General features: G+C 45.9%; 1 protein-coding gene and 1 non-coding gene across 3 annotated transcripts in view; one reads left to right on the top strand and one right to left on the bottom strand.

Moving 5' to 3' along the window:
* The window catches only part of LOC139056964 (mucin-22-like), a 36131-nt gene extending 12122 nt beyond the window's left edge, over positions 1 to 24009 (top strand). Inside the window, exons 5-8 of one of the 2 annotated variants that reach the window (XM_070534747.1) lie at positions 3428 to 3532; positions 11302 to 11343; positions 11990 to 12043; positions 22818 to 24009. In XM_070534747.1, the coding sequence (XP_070390848.1) occupies positions 3428 to 3532; positions 11302 to 11343; positions 11990 to 12043; positions 22818 to 23687 (1071 nt within the window). In that variant the 3' untranslated portion in view covers positions 23688 to 24009. The remainder of the gene's footprint in view (positions 1 to 3427; positions 3533 to 11301; positions 11344 to 11989; positions 12044 to 22817) is intronic. The other variant, XM_070534748.1, reaches the window with a different exon arrangement.
* Positions 13100 to 13172, bottom strand: TRNAA-UGC (transfer RNA alanine (anticodon UGC)). Its single transcript has one exon. It is a non-coding gene; the product is annotated as a tRNA-Ala (tRNA).
* Positions 24010 to 24319: the final 310 nt, after the last annotated feature.

Raw genomic sequence — 24319 nt, 5'->3', positions numbered from 1 at the left:
TTATGCGGCAGACATCCGTTATCCTTGCCTTGAACTAATCTGACATGCGTCTCAATCATGTAAGCACGATCTTTCACATAACCTCAAAAAAAACGAATCGAGTGGAGAGAAGTCAGGTGACCTAGCCGGCCAATTTACAGGCGCGTGACTTCCAATTTATTGCGCATGAAAAGTCGCATACAGCCAGCTTCGCGCTCGGCTGCTGCTGTGTGCTGGCACCCTATCTTGCTGATACCACAGAAGTTGAAGATGTGACAGCGAGACTTCGGTGAGAAACTCATGCGCGACTCTTTCAAAGATTTCATTCACGTAACGCTGTCCAGTTCAGTGTGAGATCGAAGAAGATGGTACCGATTATAGCACCGGCGTAAATTCCGAACCACGCATTAAGCAACCACTGGTACTGGTTCCGATTGCGCTTTGCCCAGTGTAGATTGGAGTCCCTCAAATAGTGTGCGTTATGCAAATTTAAGTAGGCGTTTCTGCGAAAATTGGCATAATCTCTGTACATGATGTTGCTCAAGAAGTCCGGTGACTCGTCGGCTTTTGTGAGGACCAAATTCGAGAAATCTAGACGATTCTACGGGTCCCTATCTTTCAAGAATTGCTGCTGGTTATGGTAGTACGGATGAAAGGCCGCCATACAGAATCCTCCAAACTGATTACTTGGAAATTGGTACCTGGGTGGCCACATCCCGCACGCTATTATGAGGGTTTGAGGCCATAAATGCGAGAACACCCGTGCGTAGGCTAGGACTCAAAAATGGAGTCCTCCACCACTGTTGCTTGAAGCTGCCGGTTTGGCTTAACTTTTCATAATTTCTGATGATAGTCGATGCGTTTGGTCTACCACCACACTTCCGTGCGTCTTGTTGCCAATTGCAGATCTAAAGGCAAGAATCATGTTTTCCTTCTGCACATTAGAGAAACACGTGGCGACTGGGACGAAACAAAAGGCACCTTTAAACCCTTACACTGACGTCAATACGTTTTTGTGGTGGCAGGTATTGTGGCAAAAAACAAAAACAACGACAACATACCTGCACTTTATCTGCACTAACACAACAGCTATCACAACTTGTTTTCCTCTGACACAAAACGCGACATGTTAGTTAGTTAGTTCAGATGTTAGTTGTTAGATGTTAGTTCGGCCGGGGCGCGGCAGATAAGGCCTCAGCACGATCCCGATGTCTTCCTTCATTTCCTTTATTTCGTTCTGGATAACTCACAGGGAGCCTATTCGAGGGCGCTGCTTTATGATCCGGCTGAGAGCGCAGTCACGGGGTATTCTTCAGATTTGTCGGGGTTAATTTATCAGTCGGAAAAAATAATTAGTACGCAATTAGTACGTCACTGAAAATACCGCAGTTATATGTCCCTTGGCTGTGCCGTCAAATGCTTTTTTGGCACTTTGATAATTAGGATGGTACGTCTCGAGTTAGCTAATTAATTACAATTACCTAATTAAAGCTCAGTAATGAGAACATTACTGGCAGCTACTCCACTGTACTGTAAACCATATGCATTAGGTTTTCTTCGAGAAACGCATTGCTCTTATCTTAAATGTTGGTGCATGATAGTTAACTGAGACACCCTGTATATATTTATGACATTTGCATGCTACTGACATTGTTTCCATCTCTAATAAATGTTGTAAATTATTAAAAATGATTTTTGCACGAGTCGTTAGCATAGCTTACTGGAAAGAGAAGCGATACTGAGACACACAACATTCGCGTGCATTTCAGACACCATTAATAAAAGACTGCTCAAGTGGTCACTGAAGTTTTCGGTTTTCTTGAGGTCGAAAAAGCATGCAAAGCAATTTGAAGTGTGGTGAACATACAGCAACATATTCATTCTCTAGGCATAGGCTAACGATACCTTTAGAAATAAGATTTAATTGGCTACCTCCATCTATTTCAAAAATATAATAAACATTGTCCTTTGTGTTTATTTAGGTATATTGTGTGTGTGCATGCTGTTTACAGTGGAAATTTAAAACAACGTTGAAATAAGAAAATATGGATAAGGCAGCCGCCGATAGTGCTTCTAGTGCGCGTGTCTTCCTATTATCAGGATTTGCGGAAATAAAGCGAAACAATGAATTAAAAGCCGTGTACGTCCACGCCAACAATGATGCAGTAAGCCACTAGCCCCAGTAAAATCTCAAATGAAAAGGTTGAAAAAAGTAAAAAGAAACCTCAAATGATGTGGGTGACAACGCTCTGGTAATGACACTTTAGGTGTGTGTGCGGGAGAGGGAAGGGGGCTTTGGCCCAACCTCGGGGGGCCCAGCCCCCTCCCCCCCCCCCCGAAAAATTCCGGAGGGGGCTCGGGCCCCGGGGCGCCCCCGTAGTCGGCGCCTATGAACGGGGCTATATACATGGGAACTCGAAAGCCGTATAGGACAAAGCGAGCGATCGTTTAGATGACGTTATGGGCTCTCTTGTGGAAGCAGCTGAGTAATATTTGGCTCCCACTTTCATGACAGAATTGTTTGCAGATCGAAACCGCTTTCTTATTAGTGTTCAAGAAGTGTTGAAGGGCCCTTGTAATGCCATATTGAATATTTTCTATGCACAGTCTACAAGAGTTTCTCCATGGCATGCTTCACTGCTAAAAAGAAGGTTCACTGTCCGGCATTAAGTCATGAAATGTAGGTTGCGTTTCCCAGCCTTTTTAGTGGGACTCCTGAGTTCAGAGGTGTATTAAAATCCACACATTTTTGTGAGCTTCTCAGAAATTGATGTTTACGTTTCAGAGACGTTACAGAGACGAATGTTTACGTTACAGAGACAGAGACGAATTATCGACTGTTTTAGCACAGCATGATGTCCAATATATTGGACACTGGAACTCTACCGAGTCATTTTTGGGGTAATGGGTATGAAGTAGCAAAGGGCAAATTTAATATTAAAAATGGCTTCAAAAGTTCAAAATCTGTTTATTAATCAAATTTCATCACAGAAAAAGAAAGAGCGATAAAGTATCAGAAATAGAACTTACTTTTTCGGCGGTCGCCATAGAAAGCCGCGCTGCTGAATGCCGCCATTGCAAACACCCCTGGTGGCCAAACTACTAATGCATTTTCAACAAAACCTAATAGGTGGCGCTTGTAGGTGTCTAAAAGATTGGACGATTAGGTTTTACGGGCTGAAACCTGCTGCGGCCTGGGTAGTGGCAGAGCACTTGATGTCCAATATATTGGACAAATACCTCATAGCCGGAACTCAGGAGGATAAAGCTACAATTCTTTCCGCGCTTCCGCTCCAAGTGGACCAGATATAAACGATTCTAAAGGTATTAACGCAATGCGGTTGTAACAATGTCATAAGTTTCGAGAGAATCGAAGAGAAGAATAAGCGCCTAATTTTGCCAGATGTAGGTAGGCCCCAACGAGGCTATTTCAATGTCGTGAACGCAGGGACATATGTCGCCTGTGCTGTTGGCGTTCGTGATGTGGAACGCCGCGGCGTTGCTGTTCTGCTTGGCCTGTAACCTGATCGGTCTTCGTTACCCGCCCAAGTGGGTAAGTGGGCGGTCCACCACAAGATCGAAATTCACAGGCATTCATGCTCCACCGTTTGAAAAGACAGAAAATAAACGCTACTGACCTTTTCAAAAAGGTGACAATTGGGTTTTAGAGTTTGTTGAACAACAGCAACAACAACAACAAGAACGATAACTATATAGCCAGGAGGCTTCAGCAATTTCATCCATGAGATCAGAAATCACTGCTACAGCTGAAGGTTCACACATGGAGCACCAGCCAACGTCTAAAAAACAACTTCATTGCGACACACACACACGTGCACGAGCACATCCACACACGCACGCACAAACTCACATGCACATTGGCAGCGGTGGTCATTATGGTTGAGTGAATAAACGAGTTTATTGAAGATGACACCTTGACCTAAACAAGCAAAGGAGGGCAAGGAGGGCAGTGCAGTATGATGCATCAGGTCGGCCCCGAGGCAAAGGCTACCGGCGACTGGTTTGAGGTGGGGCCAAGTCGCCAGCTGGGCTGATCTAACCGTCGTAGCCTGTGACGTGTATATAGGCCATTTTGAAACTGCATGCTGCGCCTTGTCTTCGTGACGCTTGATCAGGGCAGTGCCAGACGAGGTGGCGTTCTGATGGCTTTACGGCAGTCGGCTCAGCGAGAGGCTGGTGGCCGTCTCATGATATACCTATGTCCTGGCTTCCACAATGTGGTATCATTAATATTACCACGTGCACGACAGTTGGCTATGTTGTGGTTTAGCCGCTTTTGCGGAAGCTGGGGACGATGAAGTGAAATGAGTGTAAATGATGACGAAGAGTCACTCTCAGTGAAGGTGTTGGACGGAAACTGTATACTTTCATAAGATTAAACTTATATATAGTAACGTGACTAGTGAAGGCACTGAGTAAACTGTTCCCTGCACTGCGACCAACAAGAAGCTCCCAACGTCGGCCACGACACCTTCGACGCTGACCATCGGCACAGCCGGCGACAACCAGGACTACCTTCTCACAGTAAAGGTTAGAAAGACGACAACCAATTGAACGGCTATGCAGACTAGAGAGATCACCACTCCGCCTGCTCCGTGGATTTTCAACACGCCGTGAAGCAAAAGGTTGTTTCACGGTGACACTTTCGAGGATCTTGAGGGCTGCTGAGGATGTTGAGCCCCACCCCTACAATCATGTTGCCAGCGTCAACGAACGGGCCGGTCATTGCAAGCTCCGATATGTACACTTCGCCCTGGATGATTTGGCACACATTTGGTTTGAAAACCATGAAGTTAGCTTGGCGACCTAGCAAGCATTTCGTAGCCAACTGCCATATACTTACGGCAGTTCAGACCGAAAAGAGCAAATAGAACGTGTCCTCAATTACAGGAATCAGAGACGAAATGAGAATGTCGCCATGTTCGCTGAGGACAACATGTCGCGGCTGCTCCAGCGAGCTGATCTCGGAATGACAGAAAAAAGGAAGAATACGCTTGTTGATGAGGTGCGTGAAAGAGCAGTTGTTCGGAGGTATAGCACACAACCCGCCAGGTACCTTAGCCGAATTCCTCAATGAAGCGACAGTGATGGAGCGTATGCTACAGGAGCTGTCGTCGCACTATGAGCGCCCAAGCAACTTTGCATCTATCTCGTCCCTCATAGCAACCTCTAATTTGACGATCGTCAGGGAACTCGTGCGCAGCATTGTTAGTAAGGAGCTGCAAAAACTTCACGAAGTGTCTTCTGAACACCCCGTGTCTGCTCTAAGCAATGTGGTTCGAGAAGAGGTCAGGCAGCTGATACAACCGCTGGTCGCGGGGCCAGCCAAAGCCCCTCTCCTGTCGTACGCCGAAGCCTTAATTAAGAGCTCCTATGCCGGTAGCCGGCTCTTCGCCCCGTCCATCCACGCAACAGACAACGCAGTACTTCTAGAGGAGCGAGCCCAAGTATAAAGCGGAAAACCAATGTTTTGCGAGCTCTCGACAATCGGTCACTCTGCTACCATTGTGAGGAAGCAGGTCACCTTTACCGAGAGTGCACGTACCGGCAGGCAGGCCTTCCTGAGGTTCGCCCAGATGCACGCCGACCCCGGGATGGTGAGCGTCTCCGAGCCATTGCTGAGTACTTGGCGAACTACCAATCCCCGACTCTCCCGTGCTCCAGTCGCGCTGTTCATTTCTTCGATGATCTAGGTCACCTAGCCAACACTCAGTCTTCGCTCGTGGCGTTAGGGGCAGATACACTAGGTCCTGAGGCCCACGCTGGGGAAACTATGAGTAGTAATCTCCGAGGGTGGGGCTGCTGTTAACCGAAATATAAAACACCGTACTCCCCCGATACGTGAGCCAACCGCTAAAGTTTCCCTTTCACAGTCGCATGCCGTCGACTACAGAAGTGTTTCCGCTCACAGCCCCATTCAGGTTGACAAGCCGGTCACTGTCCTCGCAGACACAGGCACTGATTACTCTTATGAGTGGCGAACTAGCTGCTGAACTGAGAAAAGTCGTGATGCCATGACATGGACCAAGTATTTGGACAGCACGTTGTCATGTCTTTACGCCGATTGGGAGATGCACCACCCAGCTCTAAATTCGTCAGTGAAAGTACGTTGCCGCGTTCGTCCTGTTGCGCGAGTGCTTGCGGAAAGCGATCCTGGGGATTGATTCTTTTCGCGAGCGCGAAACTATTATCGATATTCGGCAGCTGATTGTAACGTTTTCCGACAACTACGGCTCTATACTGCGAAATCGTAACACGCGAAAGATCGCCCTGCGTGTTGTTGACATTGTGACACTCCCACCGTGAAATAGTATGTACAGAACTGTTGAAAGCGACTGCGACCATACAGTAGTGGCATCGCGGAAGGAAACCTGTCGGTACACTTGGCTCGGCAAGTGTGCTTCGCCCGCGGCATTATTCAACTGAACCGCAGGATCACTGAGCTTTAATTGACGAACATCTGCGGCGAGTACCAACACTTGCTAAAGTGAAAAGCCATTGCTCACTTTGAAGAGACTGGGGATGCAATAAGTTCTACGCTTGCTGTGCTTTCGACAGCCATTAAGTGTGACACTGAGCCTTTCAGTGCAGTCAATGTATATCTTGAGCTCTCAAACACAGAAAAAGCGTATACGAACTATTTTGTGCATGTTCAGTAGATGTTTTGCACCCACGTCAAAAGTAAAACAGACCCCCATCGCGAAATCGTGCTATAACGGACCCGACCGAATGCTCTGTGTGTCAGCACGAGTACCATGTCTCAGAAAAGCAGCAAAGGGCGATTCGCTATCAAGTGAAGGAAATGCTTGACGACGGCGTATTTAAACACTCAACCAGCCAGTGGTCGTCCCAATTGTACTGGCGAAAAAGAAGGACGGCACTCTTCGGTTTTGTGTGGATTACCGCAAACTGAACAAGGTGACGAAAAAAAGATGTCTACCCTCTTCCCCGCATAGATGAGTCTCTAACTGTCTTAGACATGCCCGATGCTTCTCTTCAATGGATTTGCGATACTGGTACTGGCAGATAGAAGCTGATGAACCTGATCGCGAAAAGAGTGTGTTCGTAACCCCTAACGGCCTGTACGAATTTAAGGTGCTGCCCTTCTGATTATTCTCAGCCCCCGCGACCTTGCAAAGGATGATGGACACCGGGCTATTAGGCTTTAAGTGGCAATCATGTGTCATCTATTTAGACAACACCGTTTTTTTTTTCTAGCGCACATGAACAACACTTGCAGCGACTTCAGTCTGTGTTCTTGGCCATTCGCTCTGCAGGCCTAACATTTAAACCACCAAAATTTTATTTCGGTTATCAGGAGCTGAAGTTTCTCGGTCACGTTGCTGGTAACGATTGTGTCGGGCCAGACCCAGAAAACAGTATGGCTGTCGTCGCGTTTTCACCACCAGTCAACAAACGTGACGTGCGCCGGTTTTTGGGGCCTCTGCTCTCATACTACAGACGCTTTGTGGATAATTTTTCCAAGATCGCAGAACTCTGAACTCTTTAACAAAGGAGGATATCCCGATTGTTTGGGGTCCTGAGCAGAGAGACGTCTTCTCCGAGCTCCAGACACGGTTCTTACTTGGACACTTTGATGAAGATGCCGACACAGAACTACACACTGATCTAGCAACATCAGCCTTGGTACAGTTCTCGTGCAGTGGCAAGATGGCGTTGAATGTGCTATTGCTTATGCTAACCGCACCTTAACATCTCCAGAAACGAACTATTCTACCACTGAAGAGGAATGCTGAGCTGTCATCTGGGCGATCCTTAAGTTATGGCTATATTTATACGGCCGCTACTGGGCTAAGTGACTACTGGGCTAAGCACCCCCAGGAAGTCAAGAATTACGTGTAAACATTCTGCGACTTCCAGCACCGAAATGCTCCGTATCAACGCCCAGCCGGTTTTCTGAAGCCTGTAACACCACCAACACAACCAGTTCAACAAATCGGCATGGACCTGCTCCGGTCCTTCCCCAAAATTTTTGCCGGCAATTGTTGATAGTGGTTGCTACTGATTGTCTGATGCGATACTGCGAAACTAGAAGAGCCTTTCAACGAGCCGCTGTCAGTGACGTTATGCACTTTTTGTTCACAAAATTGTATTGTGGCATGGTGCACCAGGAGCACTCATAACAGATCGTGGTGCAGCTTTCAAAGCACAGGTGATGCAAGACGTCATAAAGATTGCTGGAACAGCTCATCGCCGAGTCACTGCATGCCATCATAAGAGCACGGTCTTACGGAGAGGTTAAATAAGACAATCGCTGACGCGCTTTCTATGCATGTTCGCAGCGAGCACAAGAAATGGGACGATGTTTTGCCTAAGCACTCGCGTACAACACTGCTGTTCAAGAAACTACTGTGTTTACTCCTTTCCGGTTGTTCCACGGCAGTGAGGCAACCACCATGCTGAACGCCATGCTCCTACCCGACCAATAGGACAATACCAGTGACGCTGATGAATTTATCCGGCTCTCACACGCACCTCAAAAGCTTGCACACGAACGAACCAAGAATGGGTAATGCGTAGACTCCCAGAGGTATATTCGCTATTGCGTGGTTATCTACCAATCCGTTGATCAAGTCTGGGTAACGACCCTCATTAGCCAACGCGGCTGATCGGAAAAGTTAGTGCGCAGCTACATCGGCCCCTACAAAGTCCTGCGTTGGCTCAGCGAGTTGAACTACGAAGTTCTCTCTGAAGACACGACTCGGTGATCCCATCGTGTGCAGCAGACGGAAATTGTCCATGTTTCCAAGATGAAAGCGTGCCCTTCACGTTGACGTAGTTATCATTTCCGCTCGCCTTCATTTCTTTTGTGCGACACTTTCCTCTTCACAAACTTCATCAGTGAGTTAGTGTGTGTGCCACGAATTGTTCCCTCTCTCTCGCATGTAAAGCATTGAGACGATGCTCTCTGGAAGGGGGTTAACGCCACGTACATAAAAGTTGGCTGTTTTCTATTTTGCGGTTTTATCGCTTCTGCAGAACCAGAGGATGATGAAGTGAGCTGGTTGTTGACGACGACGAAGGACAAACTCTCAGTGAAGGTGTCAGACGGAAATTGCGTGCTTTAATCTGCTTAAATTTAAGAGTTCTTGTTATATATAGTAACGTAACTATACATAAGAAAAGGTAATGGAGTCAGCACTGATGCTTGAGGGACGCCACAAGTTACAGCAGAAGGAGAAGATGAATTATTATCAACGGTAGCATAAGGGGTTCGGTTGAAAAGAAAGTCTTTTATCCAAGTAAGTACCAGCGGATGAATATTAAGCTCAATAAGTTTCAAGATTAGCAAGTCGTGTGACACAGTGCCAAAGGCATTAGTGTAATCAAGAAAAATACAGTCAGTTTCAATTCCGAAGTCAGCATTAGAAGACAGGTCATTAGAAAACGATATGTGAGCTGCTTTTCACAAGAAATTCCCCAAGCCCTCCCGATAACTGCTGAAGAATCTGTTGGATTCAAGAAAGTCAATGAGATGCAAATATATTATGCTCAACATTTTACAGAAAATACAGGTCAACAAATAAAATAAATAAATAAATAAATAAATAAATAAATAAATAAATAAATAAATAAATAAATAAATTAACGCCACCGGGTGCGTGTTTCTAATGCGTGCGTGGTACGTTTTCTCATGGGCGTCTACAATTATCATCTTCGCTGCTTCGATGCCGCGCTAATATGACGAATAGTATTTGGCATTGTCAGAGACCAATTTTATTTCTGGCTACCTAGCTATATAGCCATCCCACCAAAGATGTGGGCCGGTCTCGAAGGTAGTGCAGTGTGCAAATATAGGCCGTTCGCGGTGTGTATGCGCCACTGGGTACGTGCGGCTGTTTTAACGAACCTGTTTTACGCAGACTTATGTCACAGTGCATGTGCCGCTAGGTAAGCGCAGAATTCTCGGTGGCGTCGCCAGATGTCGCAGCGTGTCCAGAGGGAAGCGCCAGAGAGGAGCCCGGCAGAGAGCACGCGCCTCAAGCACGACTCGTCTCGGCTGCTTGCCTATTTGGATAGCCACCGTGGATGGGTTCTGCACGGAATTTCTTTTTCTGCCCGTTCACCTCCTTTGTTTTTTTCTTGGAGCGGCCAGATGCTAGCATAATTCGTCCGCTCTTTCTTTCATCTCTTTGTCTCTGACGCGAACAATGTTTGCATGGAAACAGTGGCTACGTGTCGGGGGCTGGCGAAGCAAGAGGAGACATCATCATCATCATCATCATCATCATCACCGTGGTTACGCCCACTGCAGGGCAAAGGCCTCTCCCATATTTCTCCAACAACCCCGGTCATGTACTAATTGTGGCCATGCCGTCCCTGCAAACTTCTTAATCTCATCCGCCCACCTAACTTTCTGCCGCCCCCTGCTACGCTTCCCTTCCCTTGGGATCCAGTCCGTAACCCTTAATGACCATCGGTTATCTTCCCTCCTCATTACATGTCCTGCCCATGCCCATTTCTTTTTCTTGATTTCAACAAAGATGTCATTAACTCGCGTTTGTTCCCTCACCCAATCAGCTCTTTTCTTATCCCTTAACGTTACACCTATGATTCTTCTTTCCATAGCTCGTTGCGTCGTCCTCAATTTAAGTACAACCCTTTGCGTAAGCCTCCAGGTTTCTGCCCCGTACGTGAGTACTGGTAAGACACAGCTGTTATAAACTTTTCTCTTAAGGGATAATGGCAACCTGCTGTTCATGATCTGAGAATGCCTGCAAACGCACCCCAGCCCATTCTAATTCTTCTGATTATTTCAGTCTCATGAACCGGATCCGCAGTCACTACCTGTCCCGAGTAGATGTTTTCCCTTACCACTTCCAGTGCCTCACTACCTATCGTAAACTGCTGTTCTCTTCCGAGACTGTTACACACTACTTTAGTTTTCCGCAAATTAATTTTTAGACCCACTCTTCTGCTTTGCCTCTCCAGGTCAGTGAGCATGCATTGCAAGGAGACAAGGATTGACCAAGGGTGTTTGCAAGCATTCCTTTGCCCCCTCTCCCCCCCCCCCCCCAACCTGATTTTATATGTGTCCCCCTTGCCAGATGGTATTCCGTCGAACTCTCAACTAAATTGCACTTGAGTGGGCTGTTTGTCAACGTCTCTGCATGTATCGCTTCAATTTGTGCGCTCGTGGGAAAAAATATGTAAATCTACCTGTTTCATTACCGCATGCTGTTAATATTGTGTAATCGTTGTAAGATAAAGCGAGCTGATGCCGAATTAAAACGAACAAGGCTTGATAGTGCATGCACTTTCTTCTTATGTTTTGCCCAGTGGACTCACGTAGACGCCGACCACGTCACCACAGACGAAAGGGTAAGTGTACTTTGCCATGGACAGCTTCGTATAAAGGGATGCTAGAAGGAAAGAAATAATCCTGCAGTATCAGTAAACAATACTGGCATAATGCCATAAAGGCCGATCTTACCGCGGGAAGAGGCTTTGTAACCTAATGAAGGTGCAAAAACGTAACACGGAAGGCGACGCCGCTGTGACGTTCCCGCAACTAACAGCTGTGACGCCATGGCCCTTGGTGAGTTTTGTTCGAGCGTAGTTAAAATTTTGTCGGTAAAAGTTGACTGCATCGTAGAGTAAAGGAGCCAACTGATGAATTTAACAAGATTGGAAAGCCTATAGCGCTACACAACAGCTCAAATAAAATAAGATATTCCGAAGTCTGTGACGTCAACCTGACGTACCCACGCTGAGATTTGGGCGCGAAATAATGAATAAGATAGAGCTTCGGTCTTCATTTCCTCTTTTTATATGCAACCTGTCACTGCGAAATCAGATAAAATAGACTTTTGAAAGAACGTTTTATACGCTTAAGTTGTTTGTTTCTTTTCTTATGCATCCCTTGAATACAGCGCTAATTTTGTTATTTCGATGCAATGTGCATATGTTATCTGATGAACGTCATAGCGCAGGGCGCGCCTGTTACCGTGCTGGTTTTGACCCGCAGGTGAAGCTTGTAGCCGTTTGGGTGCCGGTGATCACAATAGCAGCAATGTGCAAGGTGAGCCTGCCTAATATTATCGTGCGTCAATGGGAAGCGATAGGATTACATTTCCGGGTTGGGCGCAACGTCCCCATATCTTGGAAACCTCTGACCGTTGTACACTGTTGGGAAATGTGGACTATGAGCGATTTCAAAATAAAACGAGCGAAAGTCGGTCCTGTAATCATTTTAGACGTTTAGGCTTCGAAACTATTTAAACCATACCAAACTTGGGAAGATTCTGAGCTGAAGATGCAGTAAAAGCTAGCTTGTGCGTTGTGAGGATGACTTAAAATAATATATATTACCTTTATTTGCTAAAGGTTCTGAGAAAATTATTGATTGCCGTATTGTAGCTTTTGCTAAAAAAGCATACTTATTTCTGGGTGTCAGTATGCGTTTGTAAAAGATTTATGCACGCAAGTTGCCTTTCTTTAACAAAAATTTATTCTGAACAACCTGGAAGAGTTTCTTCTGAGACTGGGTGGTTTTATAGCTTACAGCGAGGGTTTTGACAGTAGACATCGTTTCCTATTGTTGCAAAAGCTAATTGGTTATGGTATACGAGGCACTGCTCTATGCGTAATCCTATCTTACAAGAGGCACAGAAAGCCGCCAGTACACCTTGTATACTGCGCACGTGTCAGGCCTGTTAAGGTTCGCGTTCCGCAAGTAAACATCTTAGGTCCCCCCTTTTTTTACTGTCTACGTAAACGACTTAGTTAATGTTAATCGTAACACAAAACTAGAGAGGGGAGTGGTTTAACATGCGACACAGAATATACATACATACATACACACACACATACATACATATATATATATATATATATATATATATATATATATATATATATATATATATATATATATATATATATATATATATATATATATATATATATATATATTTATACAAACGAGAAGAAAGGGGATTAACCAAGGGGCCCGATTTTTATTAGTCATATCAACAAACACTGACACCATGGACAACTTAGGGTAATTACTTGTGCTTAATAAATGAAATAGAGAAACGATAAATGCATGGAAATTAAAGTGGATAAAAAAACAACTTGTCGCAGGTGGGAACCGAAACCACAATCTTCGCATTGCACGTGCGATGCTCTACCAATTGAGCCACCGCGACGCCGTTTTCCCGTCCGCTTTCTTGGGTATTTATTTATGTGTCCTAGTAGAACCCTGGGAGTGTTAGCCAGCGCCACCACTCACAGACCTTGGCGGCGGACGTGGAAGGTCCTTTTTGCCGCAGGCGTCACGAGAACGTGATCTTTTCGGGTGAAGGCAGCTGGTCAATAAACCCACATATGCTACCTAAAGGCATCAATGTTGCCGGATTCGAGACCCTCGTTATGTAATAAACGAGAAGAAAGGGTGTTAACCGAGGGGCCAGATTTTTATTAGTCATATCAAAAAACGAAATTGTACACGAAATGTGGTCTTTCCAAGAGAGGCTTGATGTAATGTGAATACCAAGGTATTTACATGAGAACACAGTCTTCAAAGAAGTATTAGTGATGCGGTAAACGGACTAAACAGGTGATGTTCTAGATATGTGCATATGTTTTCATTTCCTTATGTTCAATCCTATCAACCATATGTTGCACCATTGGTTAATAGCATCGAGGTCAAATTGAAGGGTTTTAGTACCATCAGCACTAGATAGGCAACACAGTCATCGGCAAATGGGCTAATGTACGAGTAAATACGCGAAGGCAAGTCATTAATGTAAGTAAGAAAGAGTAAAGAGCCCCAGATCGAACATCAGTGTGCTCTGAATTTACGTTATTCGCAGACACAAGGAGGGAACAGTTAGTAAGAAGGATTCCTAGCCAATAGACCATATTACAGTCTATGTCAACCTGGCGTAGTTTGTAGAGAAGCAGTTTATGACATACCTTGTCAAGTGGTTTAGAAAAGTCCAGAAGAATGCATTCATTTAAATAAGAACGATCAAGGATTGCATGAAGTTTGTGACTGAAAGGTATTAGCTAGGTTTCAAAAGAATATGATTTGCGAAAACCATGTTGTGATGGCGAAAAGAAAAAAAAAGAATTTGCTTCAAGAAAGTTAGCAAGGTTCGAAAACAAAAATACAAACAGCTATTTTGCAAGGAATTCTTGTGAGGGAGGTCGGCTGGTAATTTAATGGTGATTACTGGTTACCTGACCTGAAAAGTGCAATCACCTTCCCGATCTTCAATTCAGCCTAGAGAGATCCCGTGTCCAATGTATGTTGAAATGGCTTAATTAAAGCAATTGACGAATACTTAATTGTGGCTTTCAAAAACTATAAATTTCAGCGTAGTCGGGTGAAGAGGAAAACGTTAATTTCTTAATTACATTTTCAACACCAATAGAATGAACAATTATAGAAAACATAGTGGTGTATTCGCAGTATGACAATTCTGACAGTGATGTTGGCAACGCAGCGTCAGATATTCATATAGTTATCGATAAAGAGTATATTGATCGTCAGAAAAGTTGCACGAGAAAGCGATGTTAATCACGGATGTGTAGAGCTGTCGAAAGCTTTAATTGTTATCAGGGTTGGTATTTACAGTGCGCCAGAACTTTCGCGGATCAGTTATCAGCATGCATGGTCATGTATTTTGCATACAGCTCTTTGAGATTGTATGACAGGCTGTGTATTCTTCAGAAGTGTGTTCATACAATTCCTAGCGCATGTCAGTATGACGTAACCTGTCATTTTATTACAGCCATTTATTACAGCGAAGCTGTATAAGGCTAGCTGATTCGAGCGTCCGTCTGTCCGTCCCTCCGTCCGTCCATCTGTCGGTCACCTGTACGTTGAAATCACTTTCGGCGCAACCCCATGCACATCCGCAAAAAAGAAAAAAAGAAAGTGACGCGCGTGATTAGCCAAGACCACCAAGATAGTACAATGCCTGACCTATGACGTCACGCTACCTGGCCCAAAATTTCCACTGACAAGCAGGCCTGATAAAAGAGGTGACGTCAAAATCACTGTTGCTTACTCGGGAGCATCCCCATTAGGTGCTATGGCAGCCGGCAAGGTAACGTGACGTCATGGATCGGAGTGAAAATGCCTTGTGCTATGGTGTTGGATTAGCGGCAGTAGTAGTGACGTTGTTGCTCCCCGTTGCAGCCGATCGCGCGCGCAGCAGTTTCTCTACGACTCCGTAATGTGTAGGCCAAGCGTCATACGTACTCCTTACGAGCAGGCAGCTTTCGATCAGCAGCGCCACGAGCGGAACCAGGAACGCACTCGTCTATGCCGTGCCGATGCTGCAGCCAAGGCACAATAACAGGCTCGTGCAGTCGAGCGAAAGCAGCAAATGCGTACCGAGAATCCTTCAGCCTACTAAGCCGTCGTTTAATGAACCGTCGGGACTAACCCAGTGATAAACACCGGAGCCGCCTGTTTCGTCTTCGCTAGTTAACCATCTTGGCGGACTGCTCGGGCGGTGATTTTGTTCCTAGACGCTAATATGAAGGTTATGCCATGGTGCGGTGCGGTTTTAATTATTAGGTGAAGAGGGATCTATTTGTTGGTTATTTCACCATCTTTAGCTATATACATGCTCCAGTTAGAGTGAATGCTACGGTCGTCAAAGTGGTGAAAACGATATATCTATAAATGTGCAGAGCTCACTTTTAATTGTCTCAGTTAGGGTTCTTGTAGTCTCTAAATAACTTACATTATTTAAAGTTTTAGGTGGCAAACTGTTGATCTGAAAAGTAATCCGAATGATCTCTTAAGCCAGGTAAGCATGCAACGTTAGAAACAATATCAGGTTCACATGTTAGTACCAGATCAAGAATGTTCGACACGGATGAAGATCTTCTAGTCGGTTTCCGAACTAGCTGAGTGAGCGAAAATGTGGAACACAAATCTAAAAAATTGAGCGCTATAGTGTGTTCTAGGAGTAAGCTAATGGTGGTTCAGAATACCATGCTATGTTAGGGGTATTAAAGTCTGCTGACAGAAACAGTGGCGAAGTCGGGTAACGTCATAGAACACTGTTAATGACGGTGTAATTAATTTACAAAAGTACTAGTATATGAAGGGGGATGGTACCAAAGTCCCATAACAACCCATGGCGGAGGTGAAGCGGGCGTTAAGCACTCCCCATACGTGGGCCGATCCGGAAGCTAGTGCAATGCCGGGCCGACCCGCGGCGGAGGTGAAGCAGACGTTAGGCACTCCCCGTACGTGGGCCGATCCCGAAGATAGCGCAATGCCGGTCCCATGCACGGTGGTGGCGAAGCCGACGTTAAGCACTCCCTATACGTGGGCCGATACCGAAGATAGTGTAATGCCAGGCCGCCCCACGGTGGTGGTGAAGCAGGCGTTAAGCCCTCCCCTGCGTGGGCCTATCACGAAGATAGTGAAATGCCGGGCCGACCGGAGGCAGAGGTGCAGTTCGCCATAAGGGGCCCACGTACACAGCTTCGTTGGTCATCCTTCGTCACAGAGCGGGAGGGCGCTGAGATTTTTTTTTACACCGAATCCTGCGAAACGACAGTTTGGTTTTCTACATTTTCAAGTCTCGTCATTTGCAATTCGAGTGTGTCAAGCCTTTCCTCGATACTCTTACATTTCGCGTCTATGTTTGTCTGACTAGATTTAATAGACTTTACGTCGGCAGCAAGCTCTGTGTGACACTTATAGGAGTGGATAGATCGCACCTGCAGATCCATTAAAAGGGAGAAAATTATGTACATTTGTTTGGAGCAACGATTCAACATCAAGTAAAGCTTGATTACCAGTGTTAGGGCCTGGGTTGGTTTCGATATCTCCAGTGCACAGGAGTAGAAATGCACTGGGAAACACTATCAAGCAATGGAATAGAGAACACGTGCTCACGGTAGCAAAGAAAGAGAACGATTCTCAGTTTTCCTAGTATGCAAGGATTATCTGTTACACACCTAGAAAGCCCATAAGCGACGAACGTGAAGCCTGTTGCCGAAGGTGGTCTCATGCCCACTAAGTTAGAAGCAGTTTTACTTATAAAGAATCGGAAAAAATAGATTGTACAAACAACAAAAATGCCAGGCGTCTTCTTCAGTGAACAGATTTCGTGGGACGCTCATTAGAACCTCCTGACTGCAAAACTGTCCGAAGTCATGGGCACAGTGCACTGCGTTTATTAAATTGCATAAAATAGAAGATTACAAATTTTATATTAATTTTTATAGCCTACTACGAATGGAATAGTGCCAGAAGCAAATCGAATCTAATATCAAATAGTTTTCGAATAGTTTGGAGAAGCCTTCTCACCAATATTGTTAAACAATTTTACATCCTGGTAATAGCAACATCAGAAAGATTCTGTCATTACACTCTTAAACAAATGTACACCCATTTGGCTGTATATCTGCCACACAACAATAATTGTCATCTGTCTTGCTTGCGCTTCCTTTCTTGAAAAGTTGGCGCTCGGTACTTTCCTGACGAGAATGCGCTGTAATGCTCATAACACGCATGCCGTTCGTGACTTGGAAGTACCGGGCTCGCAGCGCTAAAGAAAGCAAATGCGGACAGGACAGATGATGAGTTTTGTTGTGTGGCAAGATACGACCCAAAGGGTGTAATTTTGCTTAACAGTGTATACTGCACATAATAAACCATTACTAGGAACAATCAAATACGCAGTCAACTACAACTCCATAAATATATTAATTTACCACTCATTATTTGCATCACACATTACTTATACGCACCTTGTGTGGGGCACAACAACTGTATCTAATCTCAGGAAAATACACTTACTAGAGAAAAAGATGATTCATAGCAAATGTGCCATATCCCAATCACAGTGAGCATCTCTTTAAACACTACAACATACCCACTATCTACTTCCTATACAACCGCTCTCTCATTCGTATATGACACTCAAGCTGAAACTCTGAAAACAGCGTATTTAATGAAATTGTTTGTCTGCAAAAAAATACAGGCATACCTATATTACCCGTCATGGAGAATATTGGTCTATACCACCTTCAAGGAGCAACTATGGGGTGCAAATGACGAAAAATAAATTACCCAGACTGCTTAATTCATTTCATGACGACGGCATCGACATTATTAACATAACACGGTCAACTGTTGTCACTTATCCGAACCTTCGCCTAATTAATGAATCAATTGCGTTTTCTTTTTCACCTGTATTCACATAGGCGTGTTAAATGTTTCTAAAAACATCATTTCTGCTCATTCTATTCTTTCTACTAATCATTCCAATATTAATCGAGCACCATTTCTTTTCACCTTTAATTATGCATCGTCAAGTGTACGCAATTTTCACTTCTATTTACGTAACGTATTGCCAAGTGTATGTAATGTGGTGGTGTGTACTATCTGCATTGTTTTTACTTGCCATTATTCAATTTCTTTATTCGCCTATGAAAATTTTCTTTAACTGAATATTTATTGTACTTAACATTTATACGTAATTATGCTTCTGCATACGGTTGATTGCGCGATTCACTGCTACCATGTAACACGGGGGTTAAGGGCACCTCAAGCTGCCTCACTGCAGCTTTTATCTTAGCCCCGCTATTATATTTTTAGCAATCGAAACAAACAAACCAATAAATAAATAAATAAATAAATAAATAAATAAGAAGAAATAGCCTTGTTGTAGGCCTACGAGACGAGTTCGTGCAGGTGGGTGAATGTAGTATTGAGGGAGGGGGAGTGGGTCGGTCCCAACGTTACTAGACTAGCTTCAGTTTTAAAACTCGGCGCCGTTGCGCGGAACCGCCACCCGCCCGCGCCTTCGTGGCGCTGCAGTCGCGCCCGGCTTCACTTCCTCACTAGCCGGCTACGCGGGCGGGCCGGACTAAGCGCGCGGTGCAGCGTATTGTGTGGTTCGTTGTTGAAGGCGAATTTCAGCAAGCATGTAATCCGCGAAACTGTAGCTTTCGCCGAGTTTGTTGAGAATATAAGCAGACGATGCCGACGTGATGCGCACCTGGCTGCATAGGCGGCTATCGGAACGATGTCGACAGTTCGGCGCGCTGCTTTTTCTGTGCCGCCAGCAATGCGACGATTCGCTCGGCGTGGAACAGAGCGATTCTGTTGTTGTTGTTGTCCTGAGTGGCCGTGGCACATACCCACAGTGGGGGATTGGCCAAGAATCGGGCGGTTTAATTAGGTGCCTAAAATAATAATGATAACAAGGGAGTTAACAATTTGGGCGTGTGAGTTTAAAAGTAAACGTTTTGTGTTTGGAGAAAAAAAGAAATAATCAGATGAAAACCGGGTATAAGATAATAATAATAATAATAATAATAATAATAATAATAATAATAATAATAATAATAATAATAATAATAAAAGATAAGAAATAAAAGAAAGCTATGGTTGGGAGGGAGAACGATCAATCTAACATGGAAATCGATTAGTTTCAATGAGGTAATTTTGGATCGCCAAGCAAACATTTCTGTTGCTGAACCCAACAATGGAGGCTCCAAAAGATATGATCACAGGCACTGATAAAGTCAGACCAATAGAGCGAAGCGGGATTTCGAGTAGTCGTTTTCTTATAATAGAAAAACGTCTGCAAGACAACAAGAAATGGTCGATTGTCTCCGCTTCGCCACAGAATGAGCATAGTGGTGAGGGGACCAGATCAGACCTGTGGAGGTAGAAGTTCAATGCAGGTATACGGCAGCGCAGCTTCGTGATGGACACTTCAATTTTCCGTGTTCGGCAAAAATCTCTGTTCCAAGGGTGCAGATGTCCGTACTCCACAGAGTTAGTAATTTCGGAGCCTGATACTGACTGTATAATGATACTCCTGCGAAATCTAGCTGCAGTTACATAAGCAGTCAAAGGGCAGCAAGGAAGAATCGGGCCACTTATCGATGCCTTGGCTACAGAGTCTGCAATTTCATTAATGATTAGTCCTTTATGGCCGGGCACCCAAATCAAACGCACGCTTCTCAAGTAACCAGGTACCAATGACTGAAATGTCCTCATCACGCGAGAATCACTAGAAGCGGTAAGGGATGAGCACAATGATAAAGAATCAGTAACTATCACGGCTGACGTAATTGATGGTCCTAATTTGCGTAATGCTAGCACCACGGCCATGAATTCGGCTATTCCTTGTGCCGACCGGCACACGCGCTCGTGCCACTGCTCCTACGTTCATCGTCGTCTTCCACAGCTGGCTGCGTTGCCGTTCATCATTCCAGCGTAGAATTTCACTTCTCTCATCGTAATGGGGAGGCCGCGTTTACGGTGGGAGGGGCCATTGCTTAAGGCAGTATGAGCCACTCATTGTCTTACGTAACGGATAGATTTAATTTCTGAAGAAACTTAATTTTGAATAATCGCAAATCGGGCGAAGGCAGCTAATCACGCCTCCGAGCAAACTCGAGACATCGAACGCAAGCGACAACGGCGGACTACGGGCATATCGTCAGTGACGTCGTTCTCTCCGTCGCAGCCGATTGTGTGTGTTGCCGCATAATTCAGAAATACTTTAATGAATCCTCTAGATTAACCCAGTGATAAACACGGGCCGCACGTTTCAGCTTCGCTGGTTAACCATCTTCACGGAGTGGAAGAGCAGATGATATTTGTGTGTGTGTGTGTGTGTGGCTTGTGTGTTCAAAGACTGACCTCATCTTTCTTTTTGTTGCGCTTCTTTGGCGTGGCGAGAAGCCTCGGTGGGGATGAAGATCATCCTAATCACACACTTTGGCCAAATGTTCAGGCTTCTGAGCCCAAACTGCGCGAAACGTTAAGACGGCAGGAAAAAACACAGCTTCCGCGCAGTTTACCCTTATTACTGTATGAACCAACTGGCCCGATAAATCTTATTGCTGTAGGTGGATACCGCTTTCTCATGGTATCACTAATTCGGACAAGGGAGAACGCCAGCGAGCGTGAAACACGCGCAAACTGCCCGTCCGCACGGGCTGAAGGCTGCGGCGAGGCGTCTGCAGTGGAGCCCGATGGAACGGCGCTGCCATCTGGCGGCTGTCACAGAAGTGGCGACACCGGCTGTAAGCGCGCGGGCGGAGAGTTTTACAACTGAAGCTAGTCTAGTAACGTTGGGTCGGTCCCAAGAGCCACCTCGGGATCCCCAGCAGCGAGTCGCAGGAGTGTCACATTCCACATCTCGCAAAAAAATTGCACGAGAACAGCTGGTAAAAGCAGATGATGGCCTATCCTGCTGCTCGACACATTAGCAAAACTCAAGCGATGATTAATCCGCATTGACTTATGAAAAGGTTTGTGAATACGGCTTTATGGAATTTAGCTGTGCTTCTTCTCGTATCATCCTGGATTCACCTTCATGAGGTGAACGCTATATCAACGGACGCAACAAGGTCGGGAAGCACAAAACAAAGCGCTCTTGGCAATCATGCTTAGTCGACTTTCATCTCAGAAATGTTTCATAAAACGTTGTCACGAAATCCCGTTTGCCAAAGACGGTACCGAGCGTTTTTTTAAAGCACCACAAGATGTGTGGCAAATGTCACGTGTCATGTCGAATAAGTTTCTTTACAGGCGCGAGCAAACGGCTCAGAGTGTGCCTCCAGGAAGTTCTTTTTTTTTTTTACGGCTGACCGCCGAGGCCGATGCAATAACAAAACCGTGCTTACTGACACCGTAAACTTCTCTTGACCCCATTAACTCTGCCAGCATCCATGAAGGGGTGCTGGCAAATACAAGTTTTTTACCCCGCCAAATGCGCTGAAATTATAAAAGCTTGCTGCGAGTTGCCAAAAATTTAACATGCAATGAATAAATCAAATTCAAAAGTTTGACGTCGTGTTCCTTTTAAGTTCATTATTATTAAAGCTTGCTGTGAGTTGGCAAATATTTAACATCATCAGCCTGGTTACGCCCACTGCAGGGCAAAGGCCTCTACCATACTTCTGCAACAACCCCGGTCAATTCTTAGCCCCCTCTGCTGCGCTGCAGGTCTGACCGCCGCCGTGGTCAGTTGCTTCGTAGCTGCTGGGGACTGAGGGGCCGGGGGGTTTGATTGTTGTGTTCATATAGGAGGTTGTGGCCAAGTGCTGCAACCAGGGTGGCCAATCCTGCTCTGGTGAGGGAGTGCGTTACCGGTTCTGGTCACCGGGATCAGGCTACACTCCAGACCTGTTTGTGCAATTTTATTTACACGCGGATTTTTTTTAATCCGGTGGAAAATTGCCGGCACCGGGATTCGAACCACGGACCTCTTGCACGCGAGGCGGGTGTTCTACCTCTACGCCACCGCTGCATTTACAATGCAATGCATAAATCAAGTTCAAAAGTTTGATGTCGAACTGTTGAGTTCAATATCAAACGCATTGTAATTTATCATTCAAAATAGTTTTCCTATATTGTTGTCTTAGGTCCCATATTCTTACCCCTTCCCGCTTCTTGTTATGATTCCGTCTAAATCCGGCCGCATTTCAATGGGGGCGAAATGCGAAAACACCCGTGTACTTTGATTCAGTTGCACGTTGATTTAGGTGCAAGGGAAGAAATTCCCAAGTGGACCAAATTATTTCGGAGTCCCTCATTACGGCGTGCCATGTGAAATCCCCTAATTTGTTTTCCGTTGAAACCTTCTTAAGAACCCTCAACAAAACGACGACAACAGTTGTTACTTCATCAGTTTCCGTTCCTATAGCTTCGCTACGCACGTGAATGCACTTCGCTATGTCTACGCCGCGAGTTATCATCATACTCTTACTGATTGGCAGTGTGCGGCTCAGTGCAAGCAACTGTCGGGTGCTGACAAAGTATAACAGCGTAACGCATTTTTCGCTTCCAGATCTACTACACTATGCTGCTTTACAAGTTCTATCGAACATACAAGGACACCAACGGCAGGGCGTTCGACGGGGCCCCCAAGGCGGCGGCAAAAAGTGCACAAGCGGAAGGCGACCGAACATTCACAGCTCGCACGCCAGATGACGTCACTGCACAGAATATCACCAAGTCTATGGAAGGCACAATGCTCACTACGAAGTCTCAAAACGTCAAGTCGCGCCGACAATCTGTGGCCGCTGAAGACCAGACCACCACAATACAACCACGAGGGTCAAAGTCCAAAAAGTCCGTGCTACCACCAAAGACAAAGACTGGCAAGCCGGGCGATCGCTCGCGCAGGCAGTCGACTGATGAGGGCAACACCACCATACTACCGGCAGGGAAAAATTATGGCAAAGTTGGCGGCCACTCGCGGAGACAGTCGACTGCCAGCGAGACACGCAGAGATGTCGCGTCACTTCTGGGAGACATGTCGAAGGGGCCGTCCGTCGGTGCCAATAGACGAGGCACCACCAGCGCAGCTACCACGGCTCGCAAGGCAGCCGCAGCTGGTGCAAAGAAGGGTGGCAAAAAGTCGCAGCGACCGCCTGGCACCGCCACTGCTGATGCGAGCGCCATGACGGAGACGACGCGGAAGACAGCCCCCCGCTCGCGACGGCAATCCGTAACTGCTGAAGGCGATGACACCCAGCGTCCGAGCAGCGCCGGTTCCACGCCCCCGCTGCAGACGTCGCGGAGGCAATCTGTCGCTGCCGTCGCCGCACTTGCCGCAGCGCAGCTGGCCGCTCAAGATAGGGCCCGCCGGAAGTCCCTAACCGGCGCAGACTCTACCGGCGTTGGCGCTACTTCCACGCCGAAGAAGTACAAGTGACGGCACCCGTCGACAGTCCGTGGCCGCTGTGGGAGCCAAGGACCCGTCCCGACGGTCCAGCCCGCCTCCGCTGCCCACGGGTATTGTGGACAGTAGCGGCGTTTCCAGGAAATATAGCGGTCGGCATGCGGCCTAACATTCGAGAGTGCGCATATGTTACGGAGTTGGAATAATCTATGCGGTAGATTTGAAATGATGCTGAAAGTGGTGGCCGATGATAGAAGGCCGCAGGAGATTTTGATGAAAATGTTTTAAAAAAGAAGTTAACGCGACTGTGAAATAAAATCAGCGTATAAGTCTGCGAACGCAGCCTTTGTGTGTTAGAATGCGTTTTGTACACTGTTGCCGAAAAGGTGAAACCAGCACTACAGCGCCGTCTTGTGCCTACTTGTTCCCGTTACGTTCTCACCTGGAAGATTATAAATTCAATTCAATTTTCACTGTTTTGCCTATAACACGATATATTTTGCAATTTTCGCATTTCACAACGAAGCGTAGTTGTAAGGGTGATGGTGCTTTTAGTGCTAAAGATTTCGAAGGATTCCCATACAGCACTGAACCGTAGCGCAGTCGATAGAGCAGTGCACGGGTCGCAAGTTCTGAGTTTGTCCACCACCTACCGTACGTTGTAC

The sequence above is a fragment of the Dermacentor albipictus genome, chromosome 3, assembly GCF_038994185.2.
Source record: "Dermacentor albipictus isolate Rhodes 1998 colony chromosome 3, USDA_Dalb.pri_finalv2, whole genome shotgun sequence".
In the NCBI taxonomy this organism is placed as follows: domain Eukaryota; kingdom Metazoa; phylum Arthropoda; class Arachnida; order Ixodida; family Ixodidae; genus Dermacentor; species Dermacentor albipictus.
This window is presented reverse-complemented; position numbering and strand designations above follow the sequence as displayed.